This window comes from Mesocricetus auratus, unplaced genomic scaffold, assembly GCF_017639785.1.
Source record: "Mesocricetus auratus isolate SY011 unplaced genomic scaffold, BCM_Maur_2.0 Super-Scaffold_100047, whole genome shotgun sequence".
NCBI lineage: Eukaryota > Metazoa > Chordata > Mammalia > Rodentia > Cricetidae > Mesocricetus > Mesocricetus auratus.
In genome coordinates this window covers 992,210-1,011,531 of record NW_024429224.1, presented here as the reverse complement: position 1 = coordinate 1,011,531, position 19,322 = coordinate 992,210, and the positions used below count along the sequence as shown (strand labels likewise).

The following is a 19,322-nucleotide window of genomic DNA, read 5'->3' as shown; positions in this document are numbered from 1 at the left end:
CCACCACAAGCCAATTACCATGTCTTCCTGGGTGTGTGTGTGTGTGTGTGTGTGTGTGTGTGTGTGTGTGTGTGTCTCAAATGCACAGAAATGGAATTCAAGCTGTCTCCAAGTTCAAAATGTGGTTCAGAGTGAGTGAGCGGGCACTGTCCACGGCTGTGGTTCAGAGTGAGTGAGCGGGCACTGTCCACGGCTGTGGTTCAGAGTGAGCGGGCACTGTCCACGGCTGTGGTTCAGAGTGAGCGGGCACTGTCCACAGCTGTGGTTCAGAGTGAGTGATCGGGCACTGTCCACGGCTGTGGTTCAGAGTGAGCGGGCACTGTCCACGGCTGTGGTTCAGAGTGAGCGGGCGGGCACTGTCCACGGCTGTGGGAAACCTGCTAGGAGGAGTCGTGGGGACATGTAGAAGGCTCTATGTCCTCTATGTCCAGGGCACCCACCACAGCCCTGATGACCCTGAACACAGGGCACCAGCACTGAGCACATCAGCCGGGGTGGGGCAGGCACAGTAGGAGGAGCCACGTGTGCCGCTAGCCCTTAGAAGCAGAGGAGACACAATCTCACAGTTCATCCCTGGATCCTGCACAAAGTCTGTCCCGGACAGGGGAGGGGCTCTTTCCTTCCACCACCTCTGGCAGGCCCCACTACAGACCTTAGGAATAAGCCAGCAGCGTCTGTAGGCGGCACCAACAACGGCCCTCCACTCAAGATGGTAGGTAATTGCTTTCGTCACCACATGCTTCCTGCACCTCACCCTGAAAGGTGCTTCCAAAGAGCTCCCCAGTCTAAACTCTGGATGCCCTGGCTGCCTGCCACAGATGAATTAACTAGCTCAAAGATTTCTCACTTCCTGAGTCTTCTCTCTTCTCAAGACCTCTGGTCACTTCAGTCTGCAGCTCACCCCTGCCGCTTTCTTTCCACAGGTTTTTCTGATGTCTCTCTTTTGGCAGCCTCAGCGCCCTTTCCAGGCTTCCGGAGAAAGAAGGTGCCATCCCTCTGCATTACTGGGATTCGGGGAGCAAAGGGGGCTCTCTGGCGATGTGCTTGCCCCTCTCTGCTGTGTCAGCTTCTCTGTACCCATTTTTAAACCGTGGCGTTCTGTTACAGATTTGAAGCTTTCAGAGCAGAAGCATTAAGTGTAGGGCGCAGGGTGCACACACCTCTATGCGGGCAGCTGGGGGGAGCAGGCAGATACAGTCCTGTCTCAGGGCTATGTGTGAGGGGTCAGCCAGCAAACTTTTCCCACAAAGGGCTAACAAATACTTTAGACTTGCAAGGAATCAGAGGCAGGCAAGTGGGTTTTGAGAGTTCAAGGCCAGCCTGTTCTTTGTAGCAGAATTCAGAGACAGTCAGGGCTCCAGAGGACCATCAGAATTTCCCAAGAGAGGTCATCCCTTCTCCTTTACCCATGGAGCACTCCAGGCTGATAGGAGGTCCCTCCCTTCCCAATGAGCATCTGGGCTCTTTAAGAGCCAGAAGAGCTGAGAGCCTGCTGTTGCACAGAGACGGGGTTGGGCTCCCTGCATGCACTGAACCTGCCACTCTCTGACAGCTATGGCTCTGGATGCTAGATGGAATAGGTGGTCCATGGAAACCCACAGTTCTCCCAGACGCCATTCCCACCAAGCTTCTCCTCCCACAGTGACAATTCTGATGCCCTCCCAACAAATGGACTCCTGCAGCCCCCTGTACCTTTCTGCTAAGCTGCCAGCACCCCAGCATCAGCACCAGCAGCCACCTCTCCACTCCCTCCTGCACCTGCCTCACCATCCCCCAGCCCTCTCACCGTGAGAGTGAGCCTGGACTCTTCCTAAGTGCTGGGCTTCCAGCCTTTGAGAATTCCAGGACCAGCTCGAATCTCAGCAATAAAAGCTCTAGGGCTTAAAAGAGGTTGGGTGGCAGGGCTGTGATTTCCGGCCCTGCCAAACCAAGTGCTGAAGCCAGTGACCACCATCTCCTACTTCCTAAAAGCAAAGTTCAGAACACAGAGTCTGGGGGCTGGAGAGCTGCTCAGTGGTTTAGAGCACTTGTTGCTCTTGCAGGAGGCCCAGGTTCGATTCCCAGCACCCATATGGCTGATTCCAACCTTTTATAACTCCAGCTCCAGGGATCTGACAGCCTCTTCTGGCCTCCGCAGGCACCAGGCGTGCATGTGATACACAAAAACACCCATACACATAAAACAGATGTATGTATTTTTTAAATAAAGAGGAACGGGTGTGGTGGTGGCCTTGTTACAGTGGCGATGCTGTGCACAGACCAGAGATCGGCCTGCCTGGGCCCAACACTATTCCTCAAAGTGGTGTGCAGTCTCCCCTTCTCTCCCATTCCACCCTATGACAAACAGCACCTTAGAGACTCTCCAGGAGCAAAAGGCCTGCCAGCATCCAAGCCATGATCGTCTCTGGCTCCTCCTCCTTCCCCAAACTTCCGTAAGGCCTGAGGTTCCCCCATCCCTCTGCTCCTTTGCAAGTCTAGCTGTGACTCTAAGTCATCTGTCCACATCACAGCCCTTGTGAGGGTAGGGAGGTTTCCCATGCACACGGCCAGTCTAAGCCTTGGATTTTATCTACAGAGTCTGTGAGCCCCAGAACTGAACACAGTACATGTAAAGGACCCAGAAGAATGCCTGTCACAGGGTGCATGCTCAAGGAATAGAGGTTGTCACCGTTATTACCACTGTGGCTCCCTGTGCTGCTGGGGTTGGGGGCGGGGCATCGCACGCTTGACTTACCATTCAAGGCCCTGCCAACCTTTCTGGACATACCATCTGCTGACCTGATTACACGGCCCTCCCTCAAAGCAACGCCTTCATCACAAGAGCTACCACATCACCAAGGCGGCCTCTACCCACAGCATGTACACAGTAGGTGGCTAACTGAGTGCTGGTTACCTGTGTAGCAGTCTCTGGTGGGAGGGGACACCAAGGAACCATCGAGACGATTCCAGTTCCAACAGACATCACAGTGTCCTTCTATATCAGCGCAATAGATTTGTGATTCAGAAAAATGGGCACTAATACGAATACACACACTCAGGGTTATAACATATCCTCCATCGTGTCATAATTATGTCAAGCCTGCTTCAGAGCCCAAAGGTGACCTGTCTGGATAACACTTAACATCAATCCAGGATCCTAACCATGCTTACGCTTCTGATTCAAGCCCAATGCCCTCAAAACAGAAGCATCAATAAATAGAAAATCACTTACGTCTAATTCAGATAGCCAGTTTCCTGGCTTTTAATCTCTAAACCACCACTCCCCATGCCAAGCAGGGTTCTAGGAAAGGTCTAAGGCTTGCCTCTCCTCTCCCCCACTGCCTCCTTGCACAGGAGGGGGCACAGAGCCCGCCCCCATCTGCCTGCCTGAACTCCGCTTGTTCATTCCACAGTCGTGTCAAGACATCACCTCCAAGGGCCACGGAAAAAGAAATCACACAGCTCGGGTGCTGACAGCCCTCTCCTGCCTGTCAGAAAGGGGAAATAAAAGCTAACAAGACCTCCAGAGGCAAAATCCCCAAACCTCCATTCGGTACCCAGCAGCTGTCAAAGGGAACACAGGGCCCACAAGAAAGGGGGAGACCCACCCCAAATGAAAAACACAGCTGCTGCAGGTGTGAGCCGCACAGACAAAGCAGTTCCAAGGGTGTCACAGGCATCCTCGGCACCCTGCGGCGTGCATGGGTCATCGAGGAACAACGAGGTCTGCCGGAGGAACGAGGTCTGCCGTCCCGAGCCCCGAGCCGAGCCTTCCTCCCCCATTATTATTTAGAGGCTGTTGAGCTTCTCCTGCTTCCTTACTTATGCAATCAGAGGAAATCACAGCACAGACCTACTTCCAAACTCAAGGCCACGTGGGCCAATTTCAGATGGATAATTAAATATTGAACAAACGCTGAAATGCCTCTACTGGATGAGAATGGCTAAAAATAACCAGCCACCACTTCTAGAGCTGGTACCTGACACAGGGGCGTCACGGTGGCTCCTTCTCAGTCCCCCCTCCCCACGACTGACCGCCAGACACATGCCCAGGAATGGCAAAGTGGGGTGGGGGCTGACTCTCTAAATACCTCCTGGACAGAAAACAAAACTCTAACTCCCGGCAAGCTCTGAATGTTCCTGACCAGGAAATGCTCTCCCTTCCTGACATTTAAGCAAGTGGCCCCAGAGGAAGTCACTGGAGAAGTGGCAGGCTCTGCTTTTCTCTTAAAAACAGTCAAAAAGCTTCAGGTCACTTCTAAAGCAAAACAGGCAAGTAGTCCAAGACGTGAGTGAGTCAGCGTTGAGACACTCGGGGGTTCTGTCCCCATTTTCTTCCACCAGACCCAACAAGGAGCCCAGCCACCTCAGGTTCCTCGCAGGAGCTAATCTAGAAAAGGCAACAGCCAAAGTCAACATGTCAGTAAAGAGACCAAGAGCCCAGTTCCAAACTGGGTACGGTCAGCAATGGCAGTAACCTCCTCGGCTCCGTGAACCTCAGTTTCCCTACTGGGAATGCAGGAGACCGAGCAAAGGCTCCTGGGGCCTGGCTGTGCGGGGGCCTCACTGGGTGCAGAGCTAAAGCAGCGAGAAACTAGGTGCGCAGGAACCAAGCTCTACGCTGACCCACTAAGGACAAAAGCACAGCCTAGCTCCAGCCAGAGTTCAGGGTCACACCAGCCAAGGAGAGGCAGAGCCTCCAGTGTGGTTCTAGGTGAGCCTTCCAGCTCTGTGGCCCCAATGCAAGTGTCACACATTATTTCACCAGAGTTCAGTCTCCCTGTGTGAGGATGGAAACATCACGAAGGGTTGGGAAGTTAGAGATGGGAGATAAGGAAGGGAGGCCCTCAGCGGGGCATGGCCCACATTCAGTCGGTGAAAGAGGCTATCTAATTATTAAAGGTGATGAGAACAGCCAGGACAGCAAAGGCCACAGGGCTGACATTCCAGCAGATTAACTGGCGCCTCTGGCCTCCCTCAAGGACCTACAGCTCTGTCTAGGGAGCTGGCCTCAGGCTGCCTGCCTGTGGCTGGGAACTCACTGACCAGTGTATGTCGGATTGTGGTGGTAAACTGGGCTGACATCCTGAGACATGCCATCTGCCAGGGAAGTAGCATTCCTGGCAGAATAAGAATGGCACGGGGGACCACAAGCAAAGGTGAGGTAAGAGGCCAGAGTGTGGGGTGGCAGTGATGGGTACAATCTGTGTCTGAAGAGAAGTCACGTGACCCCGCTGACGCCAGTGGAGCTCTGGGGGCCACAGTCTGGACCCACGAGCTGGACAAGTCTGCAAGTCCGGGAGCTGGATGCTTGTATCTTGTGGCCCCCAAGGACTCAAATATGCTCCCCAGGGACCAATGGCATGCTCTGTCTGTGCCTGGGGAAAGACCTGAAATCCAGTCTGTGTTTCTCCCCTCTCTTCCTCTGCTTCCGCTGAGACGCACAGACCCTATGTGGAGTGTGGCCCCAGCTTCTCTTCCCGTCTTGGGGTCTGGTGGGCTCACTCCCTTTGTGGGGTGTGAGTGGAAACTGCCAGAGGTCAGAGGCTAAGAGCCTTGCCCAAGGCCACACGGCTTGGACACTGGAGCCCAGCTCTGCCCGACCCCAGACTCTGGTTTCTGCCTTACTACTCCATGGCCTGGTAGAGCAGAGGCCAGCCCTTGGCTTTAACAAGGCCTGGTCTCCTTTTCCATCCCATTTACACTGTTGGCAGCTTCACTGCCAGTCTGCGGCTAACTCCCCCTCCCCATAGTCCTCCAGCCCCCAGTCCTCCCTGTGGTTGAGGATGGGTCCTTCCCTAACCATTGGTCCCATGAGAAACCGACGTGGCAGGCCACAGGCACATCCACACTGCCATATGGAGCACTGGTAACCCAGAATCACACACCCAGCTGGGCAAAGGTGTGCACCCATCTGGCCTCCAAGGATAGATGACCTAGACAACATGCTCTGAGCTGTGGAAGCCACACTCCAGAGGTCATCCCCAGCCCTTCCGAATATACCTTCATTTTGCAAAGTATCCCAGGGGGTTCTTGGGAGCCCCCTCCTTCCTGGTGCCCCCGCAGACAGTCTCTAGCAGTCCCTTCAGGGAAAGAGGTCCAAATAAGGTTGGGACATACAGCAGCAAGACGGGGCGGGATGAAAGACGGATGTACAGGCTGGGGAAAATCTGGCCATGGCAGAGGGAGTGTTGACCAAATCCCTGGCAGGACATGGAATCGGAAGAGCCCAGACCTCCCTGGACATTAGTGTAGGCACCCAGAGAGGTGTCCAAGCTCATGGGACAACAGAATAGGACTAGCTCGTCTCGACAGAAGGGGAGACAGAGAGCCTGGAATGGACACACCGTCAGTAATAGTTCATTCAAGCCGAGCTAGGAATAGAGTCACCCGCTAACCCTGCCCCTAGGAAAGGCCGTGTTCCAGGGTACCCCAGTAAGCCAGCAGCCAACAGAGTAAGTACCACTCATCTCCATATGCCCTGGGTCCAGGCTGAAGACGGAAGGTAGCAGGTGCTGGAAACGCACTGAAGGACAGGCCAGGCCTTATCAAGGGTAGAGAGTACTCTATTTGTCTTAGGGAGCCCTCCTTACTCCTGACATCGGAAACTGGAAGCAAAGCACCTTGTCTGGTGACGCCCTCCTGGAGACAAGGCTTCCCCCGCATCCACAAGCCAGGCCCAGGGCCACACAGCAGCTGGATGCCTAGATGACCCCACCGCACAAAGCTCACTGCACAAAGCTCACTGCTTCCACCCAACTGGAAAGTCCGCTCTGCCCAATCTTCAGATGGGGAAAATGAAGGCAAAGAGAGAAGATCCTTGTTTAGTGCCACACACTGTGTAGCTCAGGGACCCTGGAGACACTGTCTTTCCCTCACAGCTTTATCAACAACAGGGTGCTGCTCTCAGAGGGCAGTGAGCCCTCCACAGGAGGTGGTGGCCCAGCTAACACCCCTGCCTGGCCATTTGTGGGTCCCTGCCGCTCGCCACCAGCTCCTCCTTGCATTTTTCTATTTCTGAACACAGAGTCTATGTGCCTTCCCCCTCCCTGCTAGCAGCTGAGGCCAGAAACGAGGTGGACCATTAGGTAGACCATTAGGTGGACCATTAGGAGACCAATCCCTAACCATGACAGAACTGACACCAAGGTAGGAAGGAAGGGAGTGATTCAAGACCTTAGTGTGGTTTCCCAACAGAAGGCACACCCTGGTCCAACCTGCCCACAAAAAGGGGTGTGGCCAGAGCAGGATCAAGGCTGTGGGTTAAGAGAAGATGGACAAGGAGCCCCTGGTCACCCTGCACGCTGACCTGTAACTTTGGCCACACCCTCAAATGATCACTCCTGAAGGCCCCACATCAGGTCCAAACAGCTGCCCCCGGCCCCCATGCAGGATGAGTTCACTCTACACCAAGGGCTTTTTCCTTGTCCTTCTCTGTGCATATTCACACACTGTCCCTTCCTGTAAAAGACAGCAGTTCACACCTAACTGCGGTCTAAGCTGCAGGCACAGGCTTCCCAGAGAAGCAGCTGAGAGAAAGACAGTTCTCTCCAAGTAGGACTTGGACCTAGGGCTGACTCAGGCACTCCCGGCAAAGGAAATCCCACCCATCTCAGTGTCAATGTCAACTCCTCCCTGAAGCCTTCCTGAGTTTTTCCAACTAGAATTTCCACCAGGGCAGTCTCTCCACTTCCAGCAAGCTGTGAGCTCCTTCCAGGCTAGCGCACAAGGCTGGGCACAGCTGGGAGCCAAGGCTCAGACAACAGCTGGATCCACTGAACACCGATCACCCCTGGACTCATTACCTGAGCAGAAGACAGAGTCCCCATGCTCCGAGGGCCTCCACAGGAGAGGCTCTGGGGGAGCCAGACATCCACCCCAGCCCATTTCCACAGCAGGAACCTGTCACAAAAACGAAGGCTCGGGAAATGCTGCCATGTGGGTCTCTAGTTCCCCAGGCCAGGCCTGGAACTAGCCAGAGGCCACTTCAGCAAAAGCAAAGGGTTCCAGCACAAAGCTGTGAGCAGAAACCGAAAAACCGCTTAGGCGTAAACTGTGCACAGACACTCAGATTTTGCTAACTAAGCCGTGCGCCACGCTGCTTGGCTCTTCCGAGGGACACACACACACACACACACACACACACACACACACGCACACACGACCCTTCCCCGTCCGTGGGTTTAGTCAACTAGTGCACACTGATCCTCCTCACACCTGCCACATTCTGCCTACGGTGAGGCTGGGCCTGGGCCAGAGCCAAACTTCCCATGCCCCAGATAACCTCAGGACGAAAACAAACTAACTAGCCCAGCTTCTGTACCCCGGACACCTTCAGTGGGCCTAAGCCTCAGAGGCAACCCGGCCTTCCCAGAACCCAGGGCAAGGCCTCCGTGTGTAAGCCCCGACCATTCCAACTAACTAGCCCAGCAGCCCAAGGCAGCCTGAAAACTTAAGAGCGTCTCTAGCTGAAGATCTTACTGCTGGAGAGGGGAAAGGCAGTGCATGCCCCGCCCCCGCATCTTGAAAGAGGTACCCCTCCAAGGACCACTCAGAGTAGCCCCAGGTCCCTACAAACATGGCTCCCTCCAGGAAGCCCACCCTGAGGTTCATCCAAAAGGTGAGGGACTGAAGTAAGGCAAGTTTGAGTCCCAGACAGTGAACATAACTTAAGATCCACTTCGACTACTTTACGGCCTGGGCGCTGGGTAAACTGATGCACAGTGGGATGGGACGCGGATCTGAGCCGTGCTGGGGTCGGGGGAGTGGTCATCAGGTCCCCTTCCCCGTCTCCCGGTACAAGGGCGCCACTAGGGACCCGGGTTTCTCAGGACCAGCAGAAGCTGAGGCAATGGGGATGGGACAGTCAGGGTATGTCCAGACGAGGGGCCCTCACCCACAGACACAGGGCATCTTCTGGTGACACGGTGGTTGCCGAGGGACTAAGGGTCTGGGGTCGGGATGGCGCCTACCCCTGGCGGGCCGGGTCCGGCTGCGGGAGCGGCTCCTCTGTCGCTGCAACCGGGGCCGCCGCAGCAGCCGGTAGTAGTAGGACGGCCTCCCGGTGCTCTTCCTGGCGTTGCCACCCGCGGACATGCTGCCGCCCGCCGGGCACCGGGCCGGGCCTGGGCGCTCACAGGGGCCCCATCGGCCGCTCCGGACCGCCCGGCGGGCGCCCCGCACTCTCCCGCGCTCCGGTGCAGCAGCAGCCGCCGAGGCCAAGGCTGCCCTACAAAGTAGCTCCAACTCCTCCTCCTCCTCCGCCTCCCCCGCCCCGCCTCGAGCAGCCGGCCCCTCGGCGGGGGCCCGGGACTGGGAGGCCGGGCTGGCACCCGCCCGGAAAGTCAGTGCGGGCGAAATCCTGGCCTGGAGTCGTCGGGCGACGCAGCCCGGCAATGTCCCTGTCCCGCCCGGGGGACTCCAAGAGCATCATAACCCTGACGCTCGCGCCTCACACTCCACATCGCATCTGGGGCACCCGGAGCACCCCATGCCACAGCAGGTGCAGTGGTGCGTGTATATCTGCACACACACCAAGGCTAGGCACGTACAATCAGGGTCTGAGGGAGCGGGTCCTGATGACCCGACTGAAACAAGGCCAGAAGTGAGCTGTCTGCACATAGCTCTCTGCAGGCACCGCCTCGGTCAGGTCCGAAGTCCTGTCTCTGTTGCCTAAGATACTTAGCTATTCTCTTAGAAGGCAGTCCCGTCTGATAAAAAATACTGCCTTCATATCATTGGGATTAATTTGTGCATCTCAAGCACACATACAGAATATAAGGCACACCTGTGTAACCAGAGAGTTTTGCCAAGCCATTTTGGCCCATCCCCCAAGTAAATCACCAGGGGTGCCTGAATTTTCTTCTCCCCTCCGACATTTTTAGTAGCACTAGCAAGGCTGAAGGTAGGAAGATCCCTACCCCACAGTGGAGAACAGAAACTGAGGTAGTAGGGACACATCAGCTGCCTCTACTACCATAAGCTTTCTCCAAGTCATTCTGCAGCGCCACAAACTTCTGATGGCTCCCCACAGCATAGCGGCTACAAACCCAGCCATCTCTTTGGTGATTGAAGCGCCAAAATTTGGGCACAAATCAAACCACCTCCAGCCTCCCCCCTGCCACCCATCCCTGCCTCGCCCCTGTTGCCTGCGAACTCTCTGCCCTTGCTTCTGTTTCTGGTCAGCAATCTGCCTGCTTCCTTCCCCCATCCTCTCAGATCTCCTCTTCAGGGAGTCCCTGACCCTCCTGGCCCAGGTGACCTCATTTTCTCTCTCCTCCTGGTCCCCACGGCAACAACACACCACCTACCAGACTTCCACCCCTTCAAGTACAGAAGGGGAAACTGAGGAGCTAAAAGATGCGTTTGTGTATGTGCCTGCGTGTGTGCGTGTGTGTGCGTGCGTGTGCGTGTGTGTGTGTGTGTGTGTGTGTAACTTGCCTCGATCACCGAGAAAGTACAATGGTACATGGTCTTGGCCAGAGGCTGTTGCACGAACTCTTCGGGGAAGTGGGGTGGGCTAGTCACAGGTGGTGGGTGCTTGAGGCCGTCTGGGGGCTGGGTAGGGCAGCCTAGGCAGGAATCCAGGCCAGGTTTTCCTCCTCACAGGGGAAGCCCCCCTTCCTGGCTCTCCAGTCAAGGAGGGAGGGCCTCCAGGTCAGGGGGTTGGGGGCGGGAAGCTGGATCACAGCTGGAAGCCAGGCGCAATCCTGGGACCTGGAGTAGGGGGAGGGGAGGAAAGGGCAGATCTCCAAACCCAGCTGTAGAGGACCCATCGCTTCCAGTCCTCTGGTCCCTCTTCCCAGAACACCGGCCAGCCCCACAGGAAGCTGGAAGAGTGTTGTCAGCCAGGAGACAGGCACCCGGATACCACTGCAGTCACTGGATTCCAGGCCCAGCTGTGAGCAGAGTCCCCCTCTTCCGAGCACCTCCCACAAAGGTGGGCTCTGAGCCACCCTGCTGCGCTTTAGCATTTCTGGGGGTGAATCGTCTCCACTGCCAACCCATCCTAGTTGTAGAAGTTGTAGGTTCCCACCTTCAAAGTCTCAGTATCCGAGCAGAGGTCACCTGGGCTATTTTGCTTCCCTTTAGGCTCCCTGTGGACCAGGCTCGTGCAGACTCTTGCCCGGACCCTGTCAGACAGCAGTAGAGATGTGTTTGGTGGCCGTGGAGGAGCATGACTAAAGTTTAGGACCCCATCTGTACACAGCAAGATCCCAAAGGTCTGGCCTGATTTCCACCTCAGTCTCACAATTCCTCTGCACCTTAGTTTCCCTGTCTACAGAGAGACACTATCCATCTGCCAATCACTCTCAGAGCATCAGCCCCGTACACCAGAAGCTTCTGAATGCCTGGCCTTGGGAAAAGAGTAGTCATGAGTAGCCAGCCAAGCCCAGCATTTCCACAGGCCCAGGTGGGCGCTGAGGAGGGCTGGTAGCCTGGCAGGGGCTCAGAGACGGGAAAGGCCTGGCTCCCCACCGCCATCTGTCCAGGTCTCAACCCTAGGACCAGCAGGCAGACATGAGCTGCTTCCTGCACCACCCCACCCCCACCCCCCCAACCCCCCACTCCCAGAGCATCTGAAACCAATCCTCCTCCAGAGCCTGTGAGCAGGACCCCTGTGGCGTCCACCCCTGGGAAAGAGAGCAGCCTCCCAGGCAGAGCCTAGGTTGGGGGAGGCCACCTGGAAAATGCCCTCCTCCTCCTCATTCCCCCCTCCTCCCAGTGGGGAAGCTCTCAGTGATCCAAACAGACTGGCTTCCCAACCCCTGACCCAGGAGCTTGGGAGCCTACGGGAAAGTCTCGGTTGGTACTGCCACCCTGGCCCACTTCCAGATGAACACCTGAGTGAGGAGGTGACACACATCTCTCCATTGACTCGGGAGGGGGTTCAAGACTGTGGTCTCCAGCTCCCCCAGAAGGCATTTCCTAGCATCGTGATGATTAAGTGGATGTAGAACCTAGAACTGGGCCCTCTCAGTAAGTGCCAGCCCAGACATAGGACTTCCCAAATCAGATCTCACCCCTACCCCCATCTTCACTCTCCCTCAAAAGACCTGCCAGATGGCTCACGCTTCAAGACCTGGGACCCCCATGGCAGAAGGGGGGACCAACTCTTGGAAGCCCTGTGGCAGAAGGGGGGACCAACTCCTCCAAGTTGCCCTCTGACTCCACACTTGCAGTGGCATGGTCCACACACGGTAAATAATGGAAGAGGAGGAAGAAGAGGAGGGAGAAAAAGAATGCCACATTCGTCACCAGGCAGCTGTACCTCTACCTCCCACGACACCAATGCCCACCTGCCTCCAAGGGCTCTTGACACCTGCCCCATTGATAGAACCGCCACCACCAGGCTCTTGGAAAAATGTTTCTTCAAGGCCAGAAAACCAACAGTAAATCGCACTCCACCCGCAAAGAAGGGAGGGCTGAGTGGCTTCGGAGCTGGGCTAAAAGGCCGAGTACACTGTGTACTAGGCCAGGGTGAGGTACGAAAAGGAACCAGCTCTAGAAAGCCCTGAGTCTTGCCAGGCATTGAATTTGAAGGTCAGGCCAGGTGACGGTGGTAACACACACCTTTAATCCCAGCACTCAGGAGGCAGAGGCAGGCGGATCTCTGTGAGTTCAAGGTCAGCCTGGTCTACAGAGCGAGTTCCAGGACAGCCAAGACTACAAAGAGAAGCCCCATCTCAAGAGGGGAAAAGTTTGAAGGGGTTGGGGAGCATGTGACCAAAATCACCTTCAAAAAGCTCAACAATGCCAGTGGAATGCTAGGACAAGCCAATCAGTCCTTCAGCTGAACTCATGGCAGGGGGATGTGGCTTCCACCCAGGGAGCATTTTGCAAGGAAGGAAACACTGCCACCAAGAACGAGGTGTTGGGGCCGGAAACTAAGAGCAGTGGCTGCTGTTCAGGGGACCAGGGTTAGACTCCCAGCACCCACAAGATGGCTCCTACAGCATCCATAACTCCAGGTGCTCTAATGCCTCCTCAGGCAGCAGGCATGCGTGGGGTGCATAGACATTTATGCAGGCACCACACCCACGCATGGAGAGGAGACCAGAAACTGCAGGGTCACAGCCTGACCTACCTTAGCATGCATCCGTGGCAGATCACATTCTCAGCATCCCACACGCATTCAGTCACCTAATTTCCCAGCGACCCTAGCAGACAGGTGGCTTACTGTTTTTCCAACACAGTATTAGAGACAAGGGAGAGAGTTCCTTAAGATCACATGGCTTGCAGTAGGATCTGAACCCCGGGGACTGGATGTTACAAAGATCGTAAAGCTGAGTGAGACTTAGACGTGCATGAGGGCCCGGCAATCGCCTAGAACCTAACTTCAGAGCTAGCATTTTCCAGGGACAGGGGAGAACAGGGGAAGGAGGAAGTGAGTGTATAGCAGGGCCCACCCCAAGCCCCTTACAATGGCATCTGGAGAACTCAGACCTGTCAGGTTTCCTGTCTGGACCCTGGGAGGCAGCACTGACCAGGCAAAGTCCCTAGACAGGCAGCTCTGCCTCCTCCGCCAGGCTCCACCTCTGACTCTTCAGAGCCTGAGCATTCATAAGGTCATAGCCTCCCCCTCAGGATGCTGTCTGTCTAACAGGCAATGACAGCTTCCTGCATCCACTGTTTATCCAGGAATGAGGACGGACCAGGAGCAAGAACTCGGCTGGAGACAAGCAGAGCCTGGTTCTGTCCCCAAAGTGGAAGGCACAGACCAGCCCCCAAAGGAGGTCCTGCTTGAGCACCCAGCATCCCCCAACTTCCCTCCCAAAGCCACCCACACATTTAATGACACCCTTTGTAGAAAGTGGCGGGGGAGGGGGGGGTGTGGAGCAGGTAACACTCCAGGCTGGAAGAACAGGGACCAGTCAGTTATGGACTTTGGGGCTGTAGGGAAAAGGGACCAGTCAAAGAAACACACCCTGAGCAGAGCCAAAGAAACACACTGTGGCCCTGCAACCAGAACCAAAGAAATGTACCCTGACCCTGAAACCAGTGCCAAAAGAACACACTTGGTCCCTGGAATCAGAGTCAGTGAAAGAAATGCACCCTGGCCCTAAAATTGGAGCCAAAAGGCTAAAAAGGACCAGAGAAAGAAACACACTTTGGCTCTGAAAACTAACCCTGTGCATAAAACTAACCAATCCTCGAGCAGATCTCTAGCCAGTCTGAGCTCAGCACTGAAATCTGACCAATCCCCACCCTGGAAGCCATATATAAACCCTGTGTCTGTTCAGCTTGTGGCTGTTGGTGCTACCAGGCTGTCCTCTGCCACTCTGCAGAGGGCAGCCACTCTCCTGGATTCTTCCCTCCCAATAAACCGCTTCAATGAGCTTTGGGTGAAGATCTTCTTTTGCGGCAGCGACCCTGGGCAGAGCAGAGCAGAGCGAGCAGGGCACTTGTAACACTTGCCGGGGAAACCTTCCCTTGGCAGAGCAGATGCCCGCTCTCTGCTCTCTGGGAGCAGAGCTGAACTATAACAACTTCGCGGGAGAAGCCTCCTGCCAAGCAAAACTGCTACACTGAGCGAACATCCCCAGCAGGAAGACCCTGTCCTGCCGGAGCAGAGCCTATACACTGGGGAAGCCTTTCCCTGAGGCTGGGCTGTAAGCAGCTAAGTTTACTGCAACCTGTGGTAGTTCTTGGCTCCCGAGCTCCAGGATACCTTTCCATCTAAGCTGTGTATACTTGGCTCCGGAGCTCCAGGATACCTTTTCACCTGAGCTGTGTAACGCTCAGTATTTTGTGACTCCCGAGTGCCAGAATATCTGACCCACTCCTGTTCCATCCCGATCCGTCCGAAATGCCAACAGGGGCTCACACTCAAAAGCTCGCCTCCGAGAATATGAGTGCCTTCTGAACAAGTCACCCGCACTGACAGGATGGGGTCCTGGGAGAGGCCTGGGTCTAAGGAGAGCAAACTGGCAGGGTATGTGGCCTCTGTCACTATCTCTGAGCCTGTGGAAATGGCATATCTGAGCTCACACCCCTGAGGTTTTATGGGTATCTAAAAACATTCTCCGGCTCTAAACTACTCGCTAAGCTCCTGCTCCCCACACTGTCTGTTCTCTAGAAAGTCAGAGAAGGGAACACATCTCCCTATTCCTGTCAAGAGCCCACTGTAAGCCTGTCTTAAGGTACAGACAACTTGAGTGATGGGACCTGGAAGCCAAGGCTCCCAAAGGGAGATCTATCTATCTATAGACGCTGAAATCCAGCGCCCAGTCTGCAGCCACTGAGGGGTACACCACCCTCAGCCTCCCACCCAGCAGCCAGCTCTGTTGAGTGGAGGAAATGACCCTTCCACACTGGGTAGGAGGCAGACTGGAGCTTCCCTAGGGGACCCCTCAGCTACCAGACTGCTTCCTTCTCTGGCAGAACCAGAATGCCTAGTGTGCGATGACCCCCCCCTCCCCCCAGATTCGGGGCTTCAGAAGTGGCCGGCCGGAAGCTCAGGCTCCCATGGCCCAGGAGACGCTGAGCTCCACTGCCCACCAGCAGCACTGGCCCTCATCCTTCTCCAAGGCTGGAAGCCTGTGCCCCCTGTCCGCCCAGATGGCTGGGCTTTGAAGCTATGCTTTCTCTGTGTTCCACCCCCACACCCCAGCCCTCCACCCCCACCCTGACCCAAAAAAGCCTCTCAGCCCCAATCCAAGGGCCCAGCCTCGGGTCTTCAGCTTCTTCCTCTCCCTCCCTTGATGGATGTAGACTGGTCTACACCCACCAGGCCACCAGAGGAGGTGCCATATGGTCTCAGTGTGAGATCACAGCCTCCTCCTTTCTCAGGCAGGCCAGCCTGATATCTGTGAACCCTGTTAGGACCTACCCTGGCCTAGGTTCCGAGGGGAGGGGCCTCCCTGCCTCCCTGAAGAGCACAGGGAAGGGGACAGCTGAGCCATCCCTGTAGCTGGTGCCAGATAGTCCAGGTAGGAGAGCAAGTTTTCCGGCTAGGCTTCTGAGCAAGGGATGGGCTCATTCATGCTGGGTGCGAGGGCTGAGGGTGGGACTTCGCCTTTCTGGGCCTCCCAGGGGAGCCACAGAGAACGGTGGGCCACAGCCTCAGACATACACTCATCGGTGGTTTCCTTGAGAGGAGATCCAGGCCCCAGAGCGGACTCAAGTTTGGGAGAGGTGGTGGCAGCCCTGGGAAGAAGTTGATGAACCCACCCGAGGCACCATCAGCACAGAGAGAACTGGGGAGAAATCCTGGAAGACTGTGGGGAGGAGGGGGCTCAGGCGCTGATCTAGAAGGCTCTATGTGAGCCGACAGGGGCGAGAGCAGGTGTGTTCTGAGAGGGAAATACATACATACATACATAGGAGCCATGAAACATCAGTGGGAACACTGTGCTGAACTGCGGCTGGAAGAAAGGATAAGCTAGGGACTTGGGGGCAGGCCTGGATATATGAAGGAGGAAAGAGGAGAGCCAGCGACAGGTTTCCAAATAAAGCTGGAGCCAAGTGGCTCCCTGGGGCTGGGCTTGAGGCTTAGTTCTGTCATGATGGCAGGGTTTCTCTGTATTTTGGAGCCTGTCCTGGAACTCTCTCTGTAGACCAGGCTGGCTTCCAATTCACAGAGATCCGCCTGCCTCTGCCTCCTGAGTGCTGGGATTAAAGGCGTGCACCACCAATGCCCGGCTGGCTGGGCTACTTTTAATAAATCTAAATCACAGGCCCTCTCTGGTCCTTGCTCTGCAACTATGCTCTCATAATGTAAGCCTCCAGGTGCGGGGCTGGGTTGGGGTGCCCATTCAGGAACACATCCCAGGGTCCAAACATCACTAAATCTCGGGGGATAGATCCAAGAATTCCGTTCTTTTGGGGGGAAGGACAGAGTAAGGGCGGGACGTACATCTCACAGATGCCTCAGCCTCCTGCATGCACCCCAGCCACAACTAACTCTTTAGGCGCTGGCCAGCCCAACACAGGCCACCCCAGGCCCTTTGCATACGCTGCCTCTCCCAACTCATTCGCAGGATGAGGCATCTCTGGCTCCTGAACTCTGGCTCTGACACTACGCATTCAGAGGCCATCCCTGAGCACTAGCCCAGGTCAGTTTACCCCAGGCTCCCTGAGATGTGCTTCTGCTAGGATTCATTTTCTTCAACTTTTCAGACCTCCTGAAACCCTCCTGTTTGTGTATTTCCTAATTGTTTCCCTCCAAACCTTAACAAGGGCTACAACCTTAGTAACGTTCACAGCCAGGTCCCAGTGCAGACCATGCTCGGTGTCAGATGAGCAAGGAAGGAAGCTGGTCTCAGAGCTGGCATTCTCAAAGGACAGCTGTGGACCCAGGGGCAAGCGACCTCACTTCTCTCCTCAACACCTGAGCTTTCAGTCGGGCGTTGGTGGCGCACACCTTTAATCCCAGCACTCGGGAGGCAGAGGCAGGCGGATCTCTGTGAGTTCCAGGCCGGCCTGGTCTACAGAGCGAGTTCCAGGACAGCCTCCAAAACAATACACAGAAACCCTGTCTTGAAACAACCCCCCTCCAAAAAACAAAAAACCTGAGCTTTCTTCCAGGTGACACAGGACTGACCTGCTGGGAAGCTTATGTTCCCAAGGCAGCCTGGGGCATTCCTGACATTGCAAGACTGATTGAAAGTCAGCACTTAGTGAATGAATGAATGAATGAATGAATGAATGAATGAGTGCCTTTCCTTTGCCACTGGCCTTTGATCAAGTCTCTGGGTCACAGCTCTGTCTCCTGGTTGGCCATGCTTTCAGGGCCACTGAAAAGTGAGTGTGCTCAACCCCACAAGGGAAGTGGGGGCCCCTGACGGTGGGACAAGCTTTGCAGGAGCCTGAGGACCCCCTGACTCATGGCTGGCATCCTAAAGCCAATCAGGGGTTATATGCATCTCCTGATTGCCTCCTTCATCCTTCAAGTCCCTTGAGAGTGAGAACAAAGGAGCCCTGCCCCCACCCTGGGAACAGCATATTGCCTGGAAATTCAACCAGGGGCAAGAGGAAGGGCTGGGCCTACAGTTTCAGTGCCTGCTCAGACAGGAAGGAGCAGAAAGTTTGGGGCCAAGGAAAACAAGGTCAAGGTTACCCTGGAAACCAGCATGTCCACAGTTGAGCCCTGTAACCTCCCCCCCCCCCACGAATCTCTTCTGGTCATAGTAGTCAACACACATGAATCTGAAGAGAGGGAGAGCATGGTTCAGGGTTGCTACATTGCTGAGGCAGGGGGCTGACCTCTGACTGACACTCTCTAAGAGACCAGAAGACATAGGCAAGAGCCCTGACACCTTCTCCATGCCAGAGTCCCTTCTTGACACCCTGCACCAGGGACATCCTGGATCACAGGAACTCGGCACAGCCCCTGAACACTTTGGGTCCCTACTGCCCTTGCTCCAGGAAGATGGAAGGTGATGCCAGAACTTTCTGGACTTGCTCCCACTGACCTTAGCTTAGGGAGCCCCCTCACTGGCTTCTGTGCAGACATATCTCCCCTCCGCTCCAGACCTTTGAGTTCTTCCAAGGTCCAGCCAGGCCAGCAACTACTCCGCAGCCAGACCACAGCCAATGTACCCCCTTGCCAGGAGAGGCACCACCCTGACAAAAATCTGTGTCTTGTACTTCAGTCCTGGGGTTTTAGGATGGCCTGTGGGTGAGTGTTAGGATGGCGGGTCCCGGCCCACCTAACCACAGTCTGAGTTAGCCACTCTGTGGAGTGAGAGCCTCCTGAAGCCCCCAGAGACCCTGCCTCGCCACTCAAGCACCAAGAGTACTGATTAAGTCCCCATGCTGGGCTAGTCTAGATGCTTCTTCGGCAGGAGGTGGCCCTGTGGGTGACTCTGAAGGTCACACCTGTTGTCCAGGCTCCATGTGGCACTCCCAACAGAAATGATTCCACAGCCTGTTCTCTACCGCAGCGCCTGTGCGCCTTACAAGGCGAGGTTTCGAAGCCTCGCACCCTAGAAGGGCCACATGAGGCCTAGAACACAGTTTTCAGAGCCCCCCACTGATGCCCCAGGCTCCCTAAAAGTGGTTTGGAGTGAGGGCCCCAGCAGGTCAGCTCAGGCCGGTCAGACTGGCTCCCTTTGTCCTGGTCTGAGCTCCCTGACTTGATCAGGTCCTAGGCTGATATCTCCTTACAGCTCCGATAGGCATGGTGTCCCCTTACAAGAGACAGCAGTGCCGAGCTTGGCCACATACTCTGGTCACCCTCCTACTGTGCTGAACATAGCTAGCACAAGGGAGATCAGTCTGCCAGTAGACTAAAGTCCAGAGGGGATGCCATGGGCAGAGTCACACTGTCCCCATGGATGAACTCAATACAGTACTCAGTCTCTGGCAGGCCGTGTTCGTTCAGTGAGCCCTCACAAAGC

At 55.6% G+C, this 19,322-nt stretch overlaps 1 protein-coding gene across 7 annotated transcripts in view; it reads right to left on the bottom strand.

The window, feature by feature from the left end:
* LOC101834130 (DAB2 interacting protein) overlaps positions 1-19,322 on the bottom strand; it is a 172,840-nt gene that overhangs the window by 99,815 nt on the left and 53,703 nt on the right. For 2 of the 7 annotated variants that reach the window (XM_013122021.3, XM_013122019.3), the window contains exon 1: positions 8,952-9,208. The exons of 2 other annotated variants lie outside the window; for them this stretch is intronic. In XM_013122021.3, coding sequence (XP_012977475.1) covers positions 8,952-9,075 — 124 coding nt within the window. In that variant the 5' untranslated portion in view covers positions 9,076-9,208. Of the gene's footprint in view, positions 1-8,951; positions 9,210-19,322 lie in introns of those variants that run through there. 3 more of the 7 variants (XM_013122022.3, XM_013122018.3, XM_005082116.4) reach the window with 3 other exon arrangements.